At 36.9% G+C, this 21,492-nt stretch overlaps 1 protein-coding gene across 3 annotated transcripts in view; it reads right to left on the minus strand.

The window, feature by feature from the left end:
- Window positions 1–21,492, minus strand: part of CFAP47 (cilia and flagella associated protein 47) — a 502,187-nt gene that overhangs the window by 61,714 nt on the left and 418,981 nt on the right. For all 3 annotated transcript variants that reach the window (XM_070365964.1, XM_070365963.1, XM_070365962.1), the window contains one exon: window positions 686–845. In XM_070365964.1, coding sequence (XP_070222065.1) covers window positions 686–845 — 160 coding nt within the window. The remainder of the gene's footprint in view (window positions 1–685; window positions 846–21,492) is intronic.

Consider the following 21,492-nt stretch of genomic DNA (forward strand, 5'->3'; position numbering starts at 1 on the left):
TTACCCAGATCACGTCTGCAGTCTTGACTGCAGGAGTGGTGAAATCCTGGCAGAATGGACATTAATGAGCCTACAGGAAAGAAGGTTTTGAATGTGAAGAAGAAATATGTACACATAAGACAAAGTAAGAATTTCCTTTGAATTAAGGCTTCTAGACCATTATTTAATTAAATTATAAAAGAAGAGAAAACATTTAAATTTTGCATCAGTACTGGAGTCTGCTTACATTTCAGCTAAGCAGAGAGGGGCCAAGTAACATGCACTCTGGCAATGACACAGCACACCCTAGTCGTGGCAGTATTTCATCAGGATGTCATATGCCTGGCACGGTGCCATCACTTGGTGTACATCAGCATAAATCCTATACTTTGCCCAGACAGGCTGATCCAGGTTGTTCTGTAGATATAGACTCAAAAAGGAGGCTTTGTATTTGACTGTATCTGACTGTGATTAATTGATACGATACTTAAGATTGACTTGTTCCTCACTCAGAACTTCAAATCAGCAATGATATATACAATCCCCCTATAACAAATATATTTTCCTCCTCTAACCATATACATATCAATACTTCAGAGAACATAACCTCATGAACTTTACATTGCGTAACATATAAAAGAAACTGGATCAATCAATGCCAGTCAAAATGAAATCATATTCCTTCAATGTCCTATTTAAATGTTACCTTTTCACCTCTGGGTGCAATTCCATAAAATTGTCAATAAACCATCTTTTTCCACTGGCCTTCCTCATTTGAATAAGGACCATTGTTCTTTGTAATTTCATAACCTGGGGCATAAATAACACCTGGATATCCAGAGTCCCTTTAGGAGGCAATGCAATTCCTGTTTTAAAAAAAAAAAAAAAGTTCTAATGTGGTAAACATTTTAGAAAATAATTTTAACAACGAAAGTAACCTCTCCTTACTGATTATCTAAAATTTTCAAAATCACTCCTGAACAAAAAAATATGATAAATTATAAGTATACTTTACTGGCTTTACTAAATTTCCTCAAATGTCATTAATTTTTTAAAAAACACATTTTATCCTGAGGCAAGAAGCTTCTCCTGAAGAGGACAGAAGAACTGAAGAACTGTTGATAGTTTTAGCTTAAGTTTCCCAGAGTGACAAAAAACCATAAAACCTATGAGCCTTTATAAGTCTTACTGTATTTTACATAAGATACAGTACAGCAATTCTGACCTTTAAGTTTTTTGTGTATTTTTTTTATAGACCATAAGAGTTCCACATTTCTGCCTGGAGCCCCAAAATGGCTACCACTAAGCTGTTTATTTCTCTAACTGATCCATGAAGGAAGCTAAAGCTTATTCATGAAAGAAAGGGGCATCCACCTCAGGTTGTAAAAATCAGAAGACAGAAAAACTGACATTTTCTTACATTATAATGAATTAAAAAAATTTAGCCTTTGCTTTGCATAAGTACTACCTGCAAAAAAAATTGTTAGACATGGAGTTTGCTAAGCCCGAACTAGAGAGATGCTGATTTGTTCAGTCTGAGCTGAGGTCTCAAAGCTGCATATTTAAGTAGCAGCTCAAGAGATCTAGAAACAGATGGTCATGAAACTTAGAAAAAACCCCTTTACCAATGGACAAGTATTGAGCGGTTAGAAGACTAGTGAGCTTCTGGCCATTTATAACACTGAAGGTTTCCAAGTGATTGGTGTCTTCTTTTATTGTGAAGAGTAACACTCTTTACAAGAAAATGAAGGATTACTGACTATATATTTTTTAATTCTTTGTTATTAGATTGAAGATATTCAAGGCCATTTTGCGAATACTGTACTAAACTGTAAAGAATATCAAAAAAGAAAATAGAAAATGCCCCCTCTACAAAATATTTCAACTCAAAATTCTTATAAATTAAAAATTTTTATTTTTATTCCTTCAGGAAATAAAAATTTTCTAAGGTGTATAATCACACTTAACAATAACCAATAATCAATATGATTACCAATTAGTATTTATTCACTGTTGACTGTATGTCAGGCTCTGTGCTAAGTATTTTTCACATGACATCTCATTTCATTCTCCAAAATCACCACAAATAAGTGTATTATGTTTCTCATTTAAGATGGAGATATTGAGACAATTTGGTTAAACAACTTGCCCAAAGTTCCAATGAAAGACCATGGTGTTTACTAAGATATATGAAAATTTTCTATCTTCAACTTTGTCTTTATAAGTTCTGTATTTTCAATGAATCATTGCATTCAAATAAATAAAAACAGCAAGAGCCAGAATAGGCTAGGATAAAAAGCTGGAATATGATAAAAACAGCAGGGCTGAGTCAAATAAACCATACATGAATCTCCAAGGAAAAGTTTCAAAATGATCATTCACTCTTACAAAAGTATATTACCCATTAGAAATAAACCAGAAATAAATAAAAATAAACTCAGACATTCAGATAGTGTAAGGAGTCAAGACAAAGATACAAAGGATACTTGGTTGCTAACATCATGCTTTCTTATAATATTTGAAATTAAAGATAATCCTATAATAAGCCCATTTAATTAAAAATTTAGTAGGCTATTTGTGGCTACAACTTTCCACCAGTCTACAAGTAGAACATCAGTCTACAAGAAGAACTAATACCAGTCTATAAGTAAAACCAATACCAGTCTACAAGTAGAATCACAGTTTCTTATTGAATTAACCATACATTTCTTTATTATTACATGTTTGAATAGTAAGAATTACTATCATGTTAATAAACTTCCAAGAAATGACTGAAACTCAGCATTGATAAGAACTTTGGGAATTTATCAGATTCATTCCGTGTCTCATAAATAATTTTTATTTCCTTTGGTTTTCCCATTGCAATACTTTGAGCAGAGACAGGAAAGCCATCCACATTTCTATCTTATGAAGAATCTGACTCATGTTTCCTTCTAAGATCTATATGTTTTCATCCTTATAGTTAAATATTCAATCCATTTGTAATTTATCCATGTGTAAGGGATGAAGAATGCATTCAAGGTTGTTGATTTTCTGTATGAGACTAGTTATCCAAATATTGCATACTATTGCTTATACATGGAATCCAGAAAAATGATATGGATGAACTTACTTGCAAAGCAGAAATAAAAACACAAATGTAGAGAACAAACTTATGAATATCAAGGAGAACAGGGTTGGGGTAAATTGGGAAATTGGGAGTGACTTATATACAATAATATGTATAAGATAGATAACTAAGGAGAACTGACTGTATAGCACAGGGAATTCTATTCAGTGTTCTCTGGTGACCTAAATAGAAAAGAAATCTAAAAAAGAGGGGGTATATGTATATGTAAAGTTGATTCACTTTGCTGTACACCCAAAACTAAGACAACATTGTAAAGCCACTATATTCCAATAAAAACTAAAACAAAAAGTTCAGTGATTGGAAATGCCACCTTCATGGCCTTTTTGTATATATTTAGGTCTTTTTCTGCAGTCCCTAGATTTCTCATCATGTGTAAGTACCATGTTGTTTTAACTATAGATGCTTTATTTTCTGCTAGGACTAACTGTCTCCTCCTTCAGCTCATTAAAACAATTTTTTTTTTTTTTCAAATTTCAAAGGAATAGTTAACTCCAAGAAGGGGATGGCCTGGCAAGCAGTACTTTTAATGGGATCATCTTACATTTACACTTTAGGGATAATAGCCATTTTTGTCCATTCATGATGGATTCAAGATCAACGATAGGGCCTTTATTTTTTCATTTGAGCATTATATTAGGTGCTTCTAGGTTCTTGGAACAGGTTTTCAGCCAGTCTTAGTTTTTGGTGTTGCTAGAGGCTCATTTCAATATCTACATATGTGTTTAGCAGGAAGCTGGGAGAAACCACATCAGTTGTTTCTATCATCTGACTGGGAAATCTAATTGTATGATGATTACTACATTCAGTAGATTACACAATCTAATAAAATGTATTTTGCACTCAAAACATTTTCTAAGCTGATCTTTTGGTGTTTTACTTTATTTCCATACAGTAACTACACAAACTAACTACAGATGATTTACCTTTTTCTATTACAGTTACCATTTTAGGGGTTCAAAACCCTAATAATCATTTTGGGGAAAATATGCATATTTTATTACATATAAGTGATTTTATGTACTCTATGAGAGAGGTATACATTATTTACAGAATTTTTGAAACCCTGATAAAATATTATGCTTAGCATCTGAGAAATATTGAAAAGAATGGCATTCATTGTATTATCACTATTACTGTTTTGCTTTTGAAATCTGCTATGGCCTACTTGCAATTAGCTTTCAAATTTTATTCAGTGTATTTTAATTCCGCTATTTTGACTGCTCTTTAGATTAAAGGTAATAGAAATATTTATGCACTGATCTCTAATTTGAAATATAGGAGCTGTATAATGCTCTAATGGCTATGAGGTTTCCTGCCTTCTTAGAAGAAAATCTTCTTAAGAGTGTAAAGTGAACATAATCCTCATTTTAGTAATGAAAGTATTTCATCTTGGGAGATTAATTTTTAATCACTTTAGTGGTATTACACTATTACTCTCTACAACATAATTTCTAACATTTAGCATGGAATTAGAAATAGCCCATGTCAGGAAATCAGAGACACTTAAACATGTTGTTGTTTAGTTGCTAAAGTCGTGTCTGACCCCATGGACTGTAGCCCGCCAGGCTCCTCTGTCCAGGGGATTTCCCAGGCAAGAATACTGAGTGGGTTGACATTTCCTTCTCCACAGGATCTTCGTGACCCAGGGATTGAACCTGGGTCTCCTACACTGGCAGGTGGGTTCCTGACCCCTGAGCTACCAAAGAAGTCTGTATTTAAACATACTAGCATCCTAAATGATAACTATTGCTTTTGTTATAGTGGTTTATTTAATTTATTTATTTATACTTTTGTCAAATGTCTATTTTTTTAAACTGAAGTACAGTTGATTTACAATATCATGTTAATTTCAAGTATACAGCAAAGCGATTCAGTTATACGTATAAATGTATATCTATCTATCTATCTATCTATCTATGGGGCTTCCCAGGTAGAGCTAGTGGTAAAGAACCTGCCTGCCAATGCAAGTGATGTAAGAGATGCAGGTTCCATCCCCAGGTTGTGAAGATCCCCTGGAAGAGGGCATGGCAATCCACTCCGGTATTCTTGCCTAGAGAATCCTATGGACAGAGGAGCCTGGCGGGCTATAGTCACAGAGTCACAAAGAGTCAGATATGACTGAGGTGACTTAGCACACACATATATATTTATGTTTTTTTTTCAATTCTATTCCATTAGTTTATTATAAGATATTGAATAGAGCTCCCTGTGCTATACAGAAGGATCTTGTTTATTTTATATATGGCAGTGTATGTTTGTTAAGTCTATAGTCCTAATTTATCCCTTCTGGAGAAGGGAATGGCAAACCACTGCAGTATTCTTGCCTTGAGAACACCATGAACAGTATGAAAAGACAAAAAGATAGGATGGACAGGGAGGTCTGGCGTGCTACAGTCCCTGGGGTTGCAGAGAGTCAGACATGACTGAGCAACTTAACTAAACTTAATTTATCACTTCCCCATCTTCCACTTTCATCTTCCACATCAAGGAAGATGTCACCTTGCTTATTTAACTTGTTTGCAGAGTATATCATGTGAAATGCCAAGCTGGATGAAGCATAAGCTGGAATCAAGATTGCCCAGAGAAATATCAATAACCTCAGATATGCAGATGACACCATCCTTATTGCAGAAAGTGAAGAGGAACTGAAGAGCTTCTTGATGAAAGTGAAAGAGAAGAGTGAAAAAGCTGGCTTAAAACTCAACATTCAAAAAACTAAGATCATGGCATCTGGTCCCATCACTTCATTGCAAATAGATGGAGAAACAATGGAAACAGTGACAGACTTTATTTTCTTGGGCTCCAAAATCACTGCAGATGGTGACTGTAGCCATGAAATTAAAAGATTCTTGTCCCTTGGAAGAAAAGCTATAACCAACCTAGACAGCATATTAAAAAGCAGAGACATTTGGCGACAAAGATCCATCTAGTCAAGGCTATGGTTTTTCCAGTAGTCATGTATAGATGTGAGAGCTGGATCATAAAGAAGGCTGAGTGTTGAAGAAAATTGATGCTTTTGAACTGTGGTGTTGGAGAAGACTCTTGAGACTCCCTTGGACTGCAAGGAGATCTAAGCAGTCAATCCTAAAGGAAATCAATCCTGAATATTCATTGGAAGGACTGATGCTGAAGCTCCAATACTTTGGCCACCTGATGCAAAGGGTCAACTCATTAGAAAAGACCCTGATACTGGGTAAGACTGAAGGCAGGAGGAGAAGGGGATGACAGAGGATGAGATGGTGAGATAGTATCACTGACTCAATGGACATAAGTTTGAGCAAGCTCTGGGAGATGGTGAAGGACAGGGAACCCTGGCACACTGCAGTCCATGGGGTTGCAAAGAGATGGACACAACTTACGGACTGAACAACAACAAGAACATCATCTTCCACTTTGGAAACCGTAAGTCTGTGTTCTATGTCTGTGAGTTTGTTTTTGTTTTGTAAATAAGTTCATCTGTACTATGTTTTTTTAGATTCCACATGTAAGTGATATCATATGATACTTATCTTTGCCTAATTTACTTTACTCAGTATGAGAATCTCTAGGTCCATTCATGTTGCTACTATTAGTGATGTATTTTAAAGAAGAATGTAATTTTTCATTTTTAAAATATCAAGTCATCAAGAACATGGCTTTTCATTAACTACTTTCACACATGAAATCTGTGTACTTTTTACTTGAATATATTTTCAATAACTTATTAATAATCTTAAAATTATCACTAAAAAACAGAAGAGAATGATAAATGTGGAGAAGAGTTCTTTCATTGATTCTTCAACTAGTATAGGCTGAGTTATGTCCTCCTCCTCAACTCATATCTTGAATGCCCAATTGCCAGTATCTCAAATGTAATTGTATTCAAAGATGAGGCCTTTAAAAAGATGGTTAAGTTAAAATAAGACTGTTAAGGTAGGCTCTAATGAAATCTGACTGGTGTCCTTTAAAAAAAAGAGAATTTTGACAAACAGACGCACAACATGGATGCTCAACACACACAGGAAAGACCACGTAAGGACACCATGAGAAGGCAACCATCTACAAGCCAAGTAGAGATACCATGTGTGTGCTTAGTCACTCAGTCATGTCTGACTCTTTGCAACCTCATGGACTGTAGCCATACCTTAGAAGGAATAAAATATCCTGGGTCCCTTGATTTTGAACTCCCAGCCTCCAGAAATGTGAAAAAATGATTTTATTTTGTTTAATCCTCCCAGAATGGGATTTTGTTGTTACAGCCCTAGCAAACTAATACATGAAATTATATTTCCTTCTATGTTATCTCAGAGGCTGAGGCATAGGATGCCACTGAACTTGCTTAGAGAATTTCTAATTCCAGGGTCACAAAGAGTCAGACATGACTGAGAACGCATGCATGCATATTCTCCCACAAACTTCCCTCGCATTCAGGCTACCATATAGTATCGAGCAGGGTCCAGTGGCATGTGAACTATGCTGATAGGCACAATCCCACAAGCACTGTTACAGAGAAGAAAAAGGAAAGAGCTGGAGAGCTCTGCATAGTTGACCAGATGTGGGAGTAAGTGAACAAGTAGAAGCTTAGCCGTAAGAACAGAAAGAGCTTTTCTAATGTAATGGTGAGAGAGGCAAGGCACATAGATAAAAATAACATCAGGCTGGCCAATGTAATGGAAAAAACAGACAATTAGATTCTGATTTGACTCTATATTCTTTTTGAAATAGAAAGAATATCAGATGAAAGAAGGAAAGGAAATGTTGAATGTCAGTAGTAGTCACCAGGTTTCAATTCACTGTAGGAAATTTTACTAAAGGAAAAGAATATCTCATCAAAAGTTCATCATTCACTCACAATTTACTGATTTCTCTGTCTCTATCTATCCATCTCTATATCATCAAATTCTATAAATCCTAAGAAGAACTTAGTTCTCTCTCTGTTAGAATATTTATCTTTATTTCTGAAGCAAGAAAATTACATAAAATGACAGAAAGGAATGGTATTGTGTACCTCGGGCTCCATTTTACAAGACCAGACCTTACAAAGTATTTTAATAAGTTCAGTTTTCATTTCTTTCATAGAAATATTTTACTGGTAGAAGGTCTAAATGTCAGGTTATAGAGATTTTTTTTTTCTGAAGGGCAGGTATCTTTGCATAATAAAATCTATAGCTTTGTGTTTTACAATCAAATCAGTAGCTTAATTAACTAGCTTACAGATCCACCTGCTTTATGCTAAAAATCACAACGACAATTCTCTGTGATTGGAACCTGAGTTCATCTGTGTGGAAATTGGTCATGTGACATAATAGGAAGGAAAATTTTACAAAAAAATGTAAAATTATTCTCAGCTGCTAACATAATTTAATAAAAATTCATGACAGTTATCCAGAGACCTGGTCATGCTTTATGTCAGGCAGTAGCACACATTAAATGCTGTTAAACACTGAGTTCTTAAAGACATTTTCCAACTCACAAACAGCAACATTAATTTCAAATACACATTATTTCTGCAAATAACATTTTTAGTATTGACTGCCAAACAGAGAGTTGACTTAGGCAGGTTGATAAGGAGTCCAAGCCTAAGGCCCCTTTAAGGAGGAGGTAAACATTCTTTCTTTTAAACATTTTTTTGCCTTAGACAAGTAGGCCTCGTTGGCAGCAGTATCTCTTGTTCAACAACATGCATTTTTTTTTTTTTTAGCTTTGGGTGTATATTATGGGAGAAGGTCTGGGTAAGAACTTCCACAGCCTTGAGCTCTGGGTTAACCTGTTCTCTCTGGCTAATCTTGTGCTGATGTCATCCCAGGATGTATGTTATGGGAAAGGGTCTGGGCAAAATTCTCACAGCCTTGAGGTATTTTTGTATCTATTCTCAGCAGCTAGTTGAGAAGTATATAAGGCCCCACTTAAACTAGTGAGGTGGGTACTCTCCTGCCCCCTTCTGATGTTTATGTCAGAGCTTTTTCTGTCACTTTCACTTTAAATAAAATCTGCACAAAGCTCTTGAGTAACTGAGACTGTCTTTGGTCCCAGAGTTTAATCTCCTTTGGAGACCACGAATCTAGTGGCACTGCTTACTGTTAGCTATCATCTTGGGGGCTTGTCCGGGATCCCAAGACAAGGTGTAAGTTTTCATCTATCAAAACTACATGATATATGTTAACTAAAATCAACATGAGGCATAGCAATTGTCTCTTGTAAGGAAACAAACATACATGTGTTTCTAAATGCTTACTTAGCTCTGATTATTAGCAATCACATAAACATAAATGATCCATATTTTATCTTTTAAAAAGTAGATATTATAGGTATCAAGCACAGTATATATATATATATCATTATCTTTCTGATTATTCTCTCATATTATGATATAATCCTTATTCATTACAAAAATATTTGAGATAATTATAAACATGAGGTTGTAAGAAAGGAAAGTATCCTTTACTCAGTTATTACCATGGTAACATTTTGTAAAACTGTAAAACAACACAAAATCTAAAATATTAACATTGAAACAGTTAAGATACAGAAGTTTCATTACCACAAGGATCCTTCCGGTTGGCCTTTTATACACACCCCCACCTCATCTCCTACTCTAACCCTGAATCATTATAGCACTATTCTCCATTTTTAAAGTTTTGTGACATTGGGAATATTTTACAAATGAAATCACATAGTATATACATTTAGAGGTTGGCTTTTTCACCCAGAATAATTTCCTGGATATTCAATCAAGTTGTTGCATTTATCAATGCTTCGTCCATTCTGGTGCTGAATACTACTTGGTGGTCTCAGGTGGCACAAGTGGTAAAGAACTCACTCATCCATGCAGGAGACATAAGAGACACGGGTTCGATCTCTGAGTTGGGAAGATCCCTGGAGGAGGGCATAGCAAACCACTCCAGTATTCTTGTCTGGAGAAACCCATGGACAGAGGAGCCTGGCGGGCCAGAGTCCATAGGGTCACAAAGGGTCAGACATGACAGCAACTGAGCACATAGATAAACCACCACTTGTTTAACTATTTACCTGTAGAAGGGCACCTAAGTTATTTTCAGATTTGGGGTACTACAAAGAGATCTGCTATAAACATTCATGCCCATATTTTCATGTGACATAAATTTAGACTTTTCTGGGATAAATACTCATGAGTGTAACTGTTGGATGGTAGGGTAGTTGCATGTTTACTTTGATAAGAAACACCCAAACAATGTTCCAGAGTGGCTTACCCTTTCACATTCCCCTCAGCAATGTATGAGTGATCCAGTCTCTTGATATCCTTCCTAGCATTTGATGCTGCCCTTATTTTTTATTTTAGCCATTCTGATAAGTCTGTAGTGAAATCTCTTTGTGTTTTGATTTGGCATTTCTCTAAAGACTAATGATGTTGAACACCTTTTCATGTGCTTGCAACCATTAATATATTTTCTCTGGTGTAATGCTTATTCATATTCTCTGCTCATTTTCTAAAAATTGTGTTTTTATTAGTGACTTTTCAGTATGCTTTATACATTCTAGATATTAACCTTTTGTCACATGAAGTTTGCAAACATTTTCTCCCAGTTTATAGCTTTCCACTTTATCATCTTCTCATGGTCTTTTATGAGCAAGATATATTAGTTTGATGTTCAACTTATTAATTTTTCCTCTTATGCAATTTGTTATTGGTTAAAAGTAAGAGCTATTTACTTAGCACTGTGTAAATTTTTGCCAAAAGTGTGAGCATTTTGATAGAAATTGCATGAAACCTATAAATCACATAGGATAGAACTGACATCTTTACCATACTGAGTCTTCCAATTCCTGAACAGAGCGTATCTCTCCGTTTATTTAAATGTCATTTGATTTTGTCATTTCAAGCATACAAATCCTATATGTGCTTTGTTAGATTTACTTCTAAGTAGTGTTCTTGCCTGGAGAATCCCAGGGATGGGGGAGCCTGGTGGGCTGCCATCTATGGGGTCACACAGAGTCGGACACGACTGAAGTGACTTAGCAGCAGCAGCAGCAGCAGCAGTTTACTTATTTGGAGAGATTATAAATAATATTAGATTTAAATTTCAGTTTCCATATATTCAGTGATTGATTTTTTGTGTTTTTCTTATTTATCATGACCTTGCTGAATTTACTTAATACTTCTAACAAGCTTTTTCTTAAAAAAAGATTCCTAGGGATTTTCTGGTAATAACGTGATATGAAAATAAGGACAGTTCAATTTCTTTCTTTCATTCTTTTTGTCTTTCATTTTCTTTGCTTGTCTTATTGCACTGGCTTGGACTTCCAACAGCACAATAAATAAGTGCTGCGAGTAACATCTTTGTGTTGCTGCTTGTTCTAGAGAGAAACTATTCAGTGTTTCACAACTGAAGGTGACATTAGCTGTAGTTTTACCATGTAAGCTCTTTGTCAGGTAGAGGAAGTTCCCTTTTAATCCTAGGTTGTAAAGAGTTTTATAAGACATTGATAATATTTTTACTCTAAAGCTTTTTCTGTATTGGTAGACTGGAGATTTCTTTTTTCCTTTAGTCTTTTTAGCAGGGAAATTTCAAATGCTGAACCATCCTTTCAGTTCAGTTCAGTTCAGTTCAGTCGCTCAGTCGTGTCTGACTCTTTGCGACCCCATAAAAGGCAGCACATCAGGCCTCTCTGTCCATCACCAACTTCTGGAGTTTACCCAAACTCATGTCCATTGAGTCAGAGATGGCATCCAACCATCTCATCCTCTGTCATCCCCTTCTCCTCATGCCCTCAATTTTTCCCAGCATCAGGGTCTTTTCAAAAGAGTCAGCTCTTCCCATCAGGTGGCCAAAGTATTGGAGTTTAAGCCTCAACATCAGTCCTTCCAATGAACACCCAGGACTGGTCTCCTTTAGGATGGACTGGTTGGATTTCCTTGCAGTCCAAGGGACTTGCAAGAGTCTTCTCCAACACCACAGTTCAAAAGCATCTATTATTCTGTGCTCAGCTTTCTTTATAGTCCAACTCTCACATCCATACATGACTACTGGAAAAACCAGAGCCTTGACTAGATGGACCTTTGTTGACAAAGTAATGTCTCTGCTTTTTAATATGCTGTCTAGGTTGGTCATAACTTTCCTTCCAAGAAGTAAGCATCTTTTAATTTCATGGCACAATAGACATCTGCAGTGATTTTGGAGCCCAGAAAAATAAAGTCAGCCACTGTTTCCACTGTTTCCCCATCTATTTGCCATGAAGTGATAGGACTGGATGCCATGATCTTAGTTTTCTGAATGTTGAGTTTTAAGCCAACTTTTTCACTCTCCTCTTTCACTTTCACTTTCATCAAGAAGCTCTTTGTCTTTATGTTTGGAATAAATGACATCTGCCCATGGATATATTTTTGTTATATAATGATGGGTTCAATTTATTAATATTTTGTAGAAGACCTTTGTGTTTAATTTCATGAATACTATTAGTCTGTAGCTTTATTTAACTGTGACGTGTTTCTGGTTTTTGTATCAGAGTAATGCTGTCCTCATAGAGTAAGTTGGAAAGTGGTTTTTTCCTCTTCTCTATCTTAGAAGAATTTGAGGAAGATTGGTGTTAATTCCTCGTTAAATGTTTGGTAGAATTTGCCAGTGAGGTCACTGGCCTAAAGATTTCACCTTGGAAGCCTCTCAATTATTAATTCAATTTCTTTAATAGAGTACTACTCATACTATCTATTTCATTTTTGGTGTGTGTCCGTGCTAAATCACTTCAGTCATGTCCGACTCTTGTGACCCTATGGGCTGTAGCCCTCCAGGCTCTTCTCTCCATGGGATTCTCTAGGCAAGAATACTGGAGTGGGTTATCATTTCCTTCTCCAGGTGATCTTCCTGACCCAGGGATTGAACCTGCGTCTCTTATGTCTCCTGCATTGGCAGGTGGGCTCTTTACTACTAGCACCAGCTTGGAAACCGCATTTCATCTTTGGTAGGTTTGGTAGTTTGGAATTTACTAGAAATGGATCAATTTCTCCTAAGTTGATGAATTTATGTGTTTATAGTTTATGCTGCCTTATTTTTCTAATACCTTAAGTTATCAGTAGTGATGTTGCCATGGGTTACTTGAACATATTTTAGATTCTAATTAATTTATAGTGTTTTTGAGTCTATCACTTCATATAATTTTCTTAGGTATTTAAAATGACAATTCAATATACATATGCAACTTCTTAGTTTCCACAGGTATCAATGTTTAATTCGAATGAAATGTATATAACTAATATTTAAAATGTACCCAGGATTTGTTTTATTCAGGTATGGTGAAACACACAAGCTTCCAACGTGGTGTAATGGTAAAGAATCCACCTGCTAATGCAGGAGATGCAGGTTTGATCCCTGTGTTGAGAAGATCCCCTGGAGGAGGAAATGGCAATCCACTCTAGTATTCTTGCCTGGGAAATCCCCTGGACAGAGGACCCTGGTGGGCTACAGTCCATGGGGTTGCAAAGAGTTGGACATGACGGCGACTGAACAGCAGCAGCAGCGTGATGGGACATGCAGACACTGAAATGACTGTCATGAAGGAAGAAGTTTTAAAGTCACCTATCCCTAGGAACAGGAAGCATGGCATGCCATGCAGGGCCACATGGGGAATCATCAGAATAAGTCATGGGTGAGGGAATGACCAAGAGTCTTTATTGTGTTTATCATAGGGAGTAAACAGCAAGGAAGATAAACAGGCCAAGCAGGTTTAGGATAGAGGATATTTTCCTTACAATAGACCACAGATTCTAGAAGATGATGCGGCCAAGTTTTAGGATTTGGAAAGGAGTCACAGTTGTGTTTAAAAAAAAAAAAGGTGGGGGATATACACTGCCATTGGAGATACGAATGTTGAGAATGAGGGATGACCTGGAAGAACAGGTGTTCACAGGGTAACGGATATTAAGAAGGATAAATATATACTTATATACTTCCTAATGAAGGAAAGATAGTTGGTGGTGGTAAGATCTCATACTCATACTATGGGGATGAGACTTCAGAGGTAGAAAAGAATGGATAACTTAGTAAATATGCATTACATGTAAGGATTTCATAATGGCTTGAAAATAATCCACTAACTATTCGACATTCTCTAAATACCTAGACTGAAGTATATAAACATATACTTTACTATATACATGCTTATTATTCTCAAAATTCAGCTCTCACAAATAAACTAATGCCCAGTGCTGAGTTTGTCAACGTACTCAGGAATTAAGCATTTGTCTGGAAGACAAATGTCTTAGCATCTGTATTTTCCTCCTATCAGTTTCTTCCTGATAAGAAGTTGTGATAAAGATCCCAGAAACATTTATATTTGATAATAAGATAAATGCCGAAGATGGCATCCTTTGTTGTTATTGAGGGGTTAGGGATTTTAGAACATGCCACTTGCTACAGGAAAGGCAATCCATTAGAGCTATAAGAATTCAGGAAGAATACAAGTGGCAAAAGGTAATGAATAGCTGTGCCTGGTCAAAATGGGGAAATCCTAGAAGGGATGTTTTCCTAAAATGTATTCATCATATCCCTTTTATGAGATAACTGAAAAAACAGAAATCTAATCCTTTTGTAAAATTAAATTTTGACTTGCCCACAGAGCTGGTGACAGTAGAGATTTGATTGTGTACTTCTTTCCTACTTATGGAGACCATCACAACTTACATCCATTTGATTTTACTTTTAGACTTAAAGATAAATAGGGGTGTCAGCTAAAAGAAGAAGAAGAATAAATGATAACAATTTCAATTCATGTGTAATTGGATTTTTGACATATCAAGATAGAGCCCTGATTACATTTGACAGATGCATATTGATTTTCATTTTAAACTCTTCTTAACCAAGGTTATTTCTGGAATTTTTTGCTTTAAATTAAACAAAGGTTTGGAGTGATAGAAGATTTTAATTAACTTCACTGACAATGTAACGCCTACCCTGCAACTGGAGTCTGATATTATCTTTCATATATTTTATATTTCATACAAAACAAACAAACATAATATGTGATTTCATATTTATGGAGCATAAAGCAGGAATTTTATTCTTTATAATGGCTTCCCCATTGGCTCTAGTGATAAAGAATCCACCTGCCAATGCAAGAGACTCAAGAGATGTGGGTTCAATCCCTGGGTTGGGAAGATCCCCTGGAGAAGGGCATGGCAACCCACTCCAGTACTCTTGTCTGGAGAATCCCATGGACAGAGGAGCCTGGTGGGCTATAGCCCATGGGGTTGCAAAGAGTTGGGCATGTCTGAGCACACATAAACAGGTCATATGACTTAAGACATGTTTTCACATATCAGAGTCTAAGAATTAAAAATGCAAAGTCTAAAAAACTGCATAGTTTCTCAAAAGTGACTCAAGTGTGCTGAAGTTGTCACCACGGTGACATCTCTTCACACTTTATAGTTTCCATCTCTTGAGGCTCTTGCATAGAAGCTAACATATCTATGTTTTTCCATACCCATGGATTTTGTGCCAGTGACCTTTAATAGTCTTAGCTTGATTTCTTCTCTATCTCATGCATGTGAATAAATGTCCAATTTTAAGCATGTTTTATTATGTTTCCCCTAAGACAGGCACTTGATACTTGATTCCAACATCATAAAAACATTATAAGATTACTAAAATGTGAAAAAGTATATTTCATTTACAAAACAAAATTTCACTAACTTATATACTGTTGTCTTTCAAAAGTAGTAGAAAAGTATATAATTGACCTTTCATTTTACTTTTGAGCACTTTTATTCTAAAATTTTATTTTTATGCCTTTTCTTGTTTAGTTGCTAAGTCGTGTCCTACTCTTTCAACCCCTTGGACTGTAGACTACCAGGCTCTCTGTCTATGGGATTCTTCAGGCAAAAATATTGGAGTGGGTTGTCATTTCCTTCTCCAGGGTATCTTTCCAACTCAGGGATCGAACCTGGGTCTCCTGCATTGCAGGCCGATTCTTTACCAACTGAGCTATGAGGGAAGCCCTTATGCCTTTTCTAGCATATAAGATAAAAAGGGTTCCTTTTTTTTAAGAGAAAGTATTTTAAACTTAGCATCGAAATTAGCATAATTGTTCCAAAAGCAAACTTATATAGATCATTTTTTATTAATGTCACCAACACAGAGTGATAGAATCTTTGAGTTCTAATTTAATGGTTCTCATCTATAATCTCCTAGTGAATGTAGCAACATTATGTGAGAAGTCTATGGGAGATGGCCTCTCAGCAATCATTTGAACCCATCATCTGATGCCAGTGAAGTGCCAGTGAAGTTGCTCAGTCGTGTCTGACTCTTTGCGATACCATGGACTGTAGCCTACCAGGCTCCTTCATCCATGGAATTTTTCAGGCAAGAGTACTGGAGTGGGTTGCCATTTCCTCCTCCAGGGCATCTTCCCGACTTGGGGATTAAACCCAGATCTCCCACATTGCAGGCAGACGCTTTACCATCTGAGCTACCAGGGAAGCCCATCATCTGATAAGGAGTCCCTATTTGATGAGGAGTTTCCATTTCTTATGGTACTCAGTTCCTTCGTGAAACAAAATTAGATCGTTTTTCCTTGTTTGAGCCCCTAGTTCCACTGCTTAGAACTATCAGTCTCTGGATGAAGCTCTGCTCTAGAGTTGTCTAATTATTTATCAGATACTTGTTACCTATTTCCTGAGCTATGACAAAAGATCCTTCATCAAGAAATATTCATATAAAGAAGTAATCTATATTCTAACATCTTACTAGACAGCATGTTTAATATACTCAAATTATCCAGGTATAATTTAATTATTGCATAATATTTCACAGCAATTACCTATATTCTTATACTTGAGAAAAGCACTTTATTATTATGGCTGAAAATTATTTTGCATTTGTAGATATCTTGCTACAAAAGATGTTATCAAGAATGAAGTAGGCCAAACCCAAAAGTGTGCTTCCAAGCCACACAGCATGTTATTCAATTTATGCTGATGCTTTGAACCCCATGTGAGACATTCTAATTTCCTCAATATTGTGTCTTGAAGACCACAGTCAAACATTGTAGAATACTGAGATTAATTATACAGTTGGCATTCTAGCATGCTGGCTTTCTCTTCCTGTTTATCATAATACACAAATTTGTTAAATATTCTATGGTTTTACATAAGACACAGATGATATGGACTTGACTAATACTCTATCAGTAATTTATTATAGCCATCAATGCAGGTTAATTTGTGCATTCACTTTATCCCTTCGGTAAGGACTTTTCCAGTTACTCTATTCAAAATTGCACCTCCAACACTATTACTGTCCTTATTGCCTTCTTCTGCCTATTTTCTCCCCCAGTCCTATTTTATCACTATCTGTCTCTCTCCATGAGCATGTAAATTCCAGGAACACAGAGATTTTTGTCAGTCTGGCTCCCTGCAATAGCCACAGAACTTAGAACAGGATCTTAGCATATGGTAGTTCTTAATAAATATTAGTAACTAAGTGGCCTGAACAAGGAACCATTCTGGTTGCTGGGGTTACTGTAGGAAATGAGACAGAAAATATCCTGCACATCAGGGTACTTCACTTCTAGTGGAGAAAAAGAAGAGTAATAGATAGGTAACTGTTACATAATGCATTTCAAGTTAATTATTTAGGGAGAGAGAATTAGCAGAGAGTGCTTTCAGAGAAAATGTCTCCAAAGAAGTGACATTTAATGGAGGCTTCAAGGATTTACAGAAAGTTAAATAAGAATTTGGGTGAGAGTGTTCCAAGCAGAAGGGTAAGCAATGTAAAAGCTTAAATAGGAATTGGTTCAGAACGTTGATGTAGTCATTAGCTCATTGAAGGGTGGGGGAGAGTAGAGATGGTGAGATCAGAAGGAAAAGCATGGATTGCCTAATGGTGGGGGGTGGGGGGGCGGTTTCTGACCTCACTTCCTAATGGGGAACTGGAAAACACGGGAAGGATTAAATAGCATAGTGATACGATCTAATTTATATTTTATAAGAAATCATTCTGACTTCTCTTTGGAGGTCAGAAAATAGGTATAAGACTGAAATACAGGAAGCAGTTGCAATAGTCCAGGTAGTGTAGTCTAGGGTGAAAGTGGTGGAGGTGGTAAAACATGATCGGAAATGGGATATATTTTTATGGCTTTGCTATCAGTATTTACTCATGGGCTGGAAATTTGCAATGAGAAAATAAAAGGAATAAAGTATGATACCTAGCTAGTGAAGCACAAGCTGGAATCAAGATCGCTGGGGGAAGTATTAGTAACCTCAGATACATAGAAGACACCATCCTTATGGCACAGAGTGAAGAATTAAAGAGCCTCTTGATGCAAGTGAAAGAGGAGAGTGACAAAGTTAGCTTAAAACTCAACATTCAGAAAACTAAGATCATGGTAGTTGGCCCCATCACTTCATGGAAAATAGATGGGGAAACAGTGAGAGACTTTATTTTTTTTGGGTTCCAAAATCACTGCAGATGGTGACTGCAGCCATGAAATTAAAAGACACTTGCTCCTTGGAAGAAAAACTATAACAAACCTAGACAGCATATTAAAAAGCAGAGACATTACTTTGCTCACAAAGGTCCATCCAGTCAAAGCTATGGTTTTTCCAGTGGTCATGTATGGATGTGAGAGTTGGACTATAAAGAAAGCTGAGCACCAAAGAATTGATGTTTTGAACTGTGGTGTTGGAGAAGACTCTCGAGAGTCCCTTGGAATGCAAGTAGATCCAATCAGTCAATCCTAAAGGAAATCAGTCCTGAATATTCATTGGAAGGACTGATGTTGAAGCTGAAGCTCTAACACTTTGGTCACCTGATGCGAAGAACTGACTCACTGGAAAAGACTCTGATGCTAGGAATGATTGAAGGCAGGAGGAGAAGGGGACAAGAGAGGATGAGATGGTTGGATGCCATCACCAACTCGATAGGCATGAGTTTGAGCAAGCTCCAGGAGTTGGTGATGGACAGGGAAGCCTGGCATGCTGCAGTCCATGGGGTCACAGAGTAGGACACGACTGAGTGACTGAACTGAACTGATGATACCTAGATTTTTGGAAAGATAAACCGGATAAATGATGGTGCCATTGACTAAACCAAAAAAAAAATTATTGGGGGAATAAATTAACATAGGTGATGAGACAAGTATTCAAGAATAATATTTCATAAGAGATACTTAAAAGATATCCATATGAAGATGAAAACAGGCAGCTGAAACTCAGAAGGAAGTTTAGAGATATAGATTAAGAGGTCATGTATAGATGGTATACACAAGCCTGAAAAAAAAAATGTCCAGGAAGATACTATAACTGAGGAAGAGACTGGACAAAGCCCTAAATGAAGCCAACATCTAGAATTCTAGGAGGAGACAAGAGACAAAAAAGAAGATTCAGAAAGACTGAGCAGTGACATGGAAGGAAAACTAAAGCCAAGTGAATGCAATATTTCAAGGAGAAAAAAGTCAACTATGCCAAATGCTACTGAGAGATAAACTGACATAGCACTGACCTACAGATAAAGAAACATGTGAGTTGTGATTTCTGAGATAAAAGCAATTTCAGTCAAATTGTCAAGATTAAATCCTCACTGAAATGAATTTGAGAATTGGAGGAAAAAACAAGTTGAGATATTCTGTACAGGAAGGGAAACCATCAACAAAAAGAAATGGTAACCTAAGGAATAGGAGAAAATATTTGAAAATCATATATCTGATAAGGGATTAATATTCAAAATACATAAAGAATCCATACACTCAATGGAAAAAAAATCCCCAAAACAATCTGCTCACAAAATGGACAGAATATCTGAATAGGTATTTTTGCAAAGAATACATACAGAAGCCAAGTACATAGAAAGATGTTCAACATCATTAATCATCAAGGAAATGCAAATCAAAAACACAATGAAATATAACCTCACGCCTGTTAGAATGGTTATTACAAAAATGACAAGAGATAAGAAGTGCTAGTGAGAATGCAGACAAAAGGGAACCCTGCAAAATGCCCTAAGTGCCCATTGATGAGTGGATAAAGAAAATGTGGGATATGTAGAATAGCCTTAATAAGGACTGAATTCTTGCCATTTGAAACACTATGGAGTAATCTCAAGTGCATTACACTAGGTAAAATAAGTTAGACAGAGAAAGATAATATCATATGATCTCATGCTGCTGCAGCTAAGTTGCTTTAGTCGTGTCTGACTCTGTGTGACCCCATAGATGGCAGCCCACCAGGCTCCTCTGTCCCTGGGATTCTCCAGGCAAGAACACTGGAGTGGGTTGCCATTTCCTTCTCCAATGCATGAAAGAAAAAAGTGAAAGTGAAGTCGCTCAGTTGTGTCCAACTCTTAGAGACCCCATGGACTGCAGCCTACCAGGCTCCTCCATCCATGGGATTTTCCAGGCAGGAGTACTGGAGTGGGGTGCCATTGCCTTCTCTGGATACATCCATTAAAATGAGCCTACCGGGCTCCTCTGTCCCTGGGATTCTCCAGGCAAGACACTGGAGTGGGTTGCCATTTCCTTCTCCAATGCACGCATGCACGCTAAGTCACTTCAGTAGTGTCCAACTCTGTGCGACCCTATGGACAGCAGCCCACCAGGCTCCGCTGTCCACAGGATTCTCTAGGCAAGAATACTAGGGTGGGTTGCCATTTCCTTCTCCATATGACTTTGTACGTGAGGTCAAAAACAAAAACAAGCTCATAGATACAGAGAAGACTGGTGGTTGTTGGAGACACATGGAAGAGCAAATTGAGGATGGTGGTCAAAAGGCACAAACTTCCAGCTAAATATTAATAATAAATAAGTTATGGGGATGTGATGTACATCATGTTGACTATAGTTAAAAATAACTTACAGTATATTTAAAAAAAAAATAACTTACAGTATATTTCAAAGTTTTTAAGCCTTTGGCAACCTGATGCAAAGAGCCAACTCATTGGAAAACACCCCGATGCTGGGAAAGATTGAAGGCAGGAGGAGAAGGGGACAACAGAGGATGAGATGGTTGGATGGCATCACCGACTCAACTGACATGAGTTTGAGCAAGCTCTGGGAGCTAGTGAAGGACAGGGAAGCATGGTGTGCTGCAGTTCATGGAGTTGCAAAGGGTCGAACACAACTGAGCGTCTGAACAACAACAAACAGAGTATATCTTAGAGGCTCTCATCACAAGAAAAATATTTATTTGTAACATTATACTGTGTGATGATAGATGTTAACTAGACTTATTGTGGTGATTTTTTTGCAATGTGGGCTGCAGTCCATCGGGTCGCTAGGAGTCGGACGCGACTGAGCGACTTCACTTTCACTTTTCACTTTCATGCATTGGAGAAGGAAATGGCAACCCACTCCAGTGTTCTTGCCTGGAGAATCCCAGGGACGGGGGAGCCTGGTGGGCTGCCGTCTATGGGGTTGCACAGAGTTGGACACAACTGAAGCGA

The sequence above is a fragment of the Bos mutus genome, chromosome X (genome assembly GCF_027580195.1).
Source record: "Bos mutus isolate GX-2022 chromosome X, NWIPB_WYAK_1.1, whole genome shotgun sequence".
Taxonomy (NCBI): Eukaryota; Metazoa; Chordata; class Mammalia; order Artiodactyla; family Bovidae; genus Bos; species Bos mutus.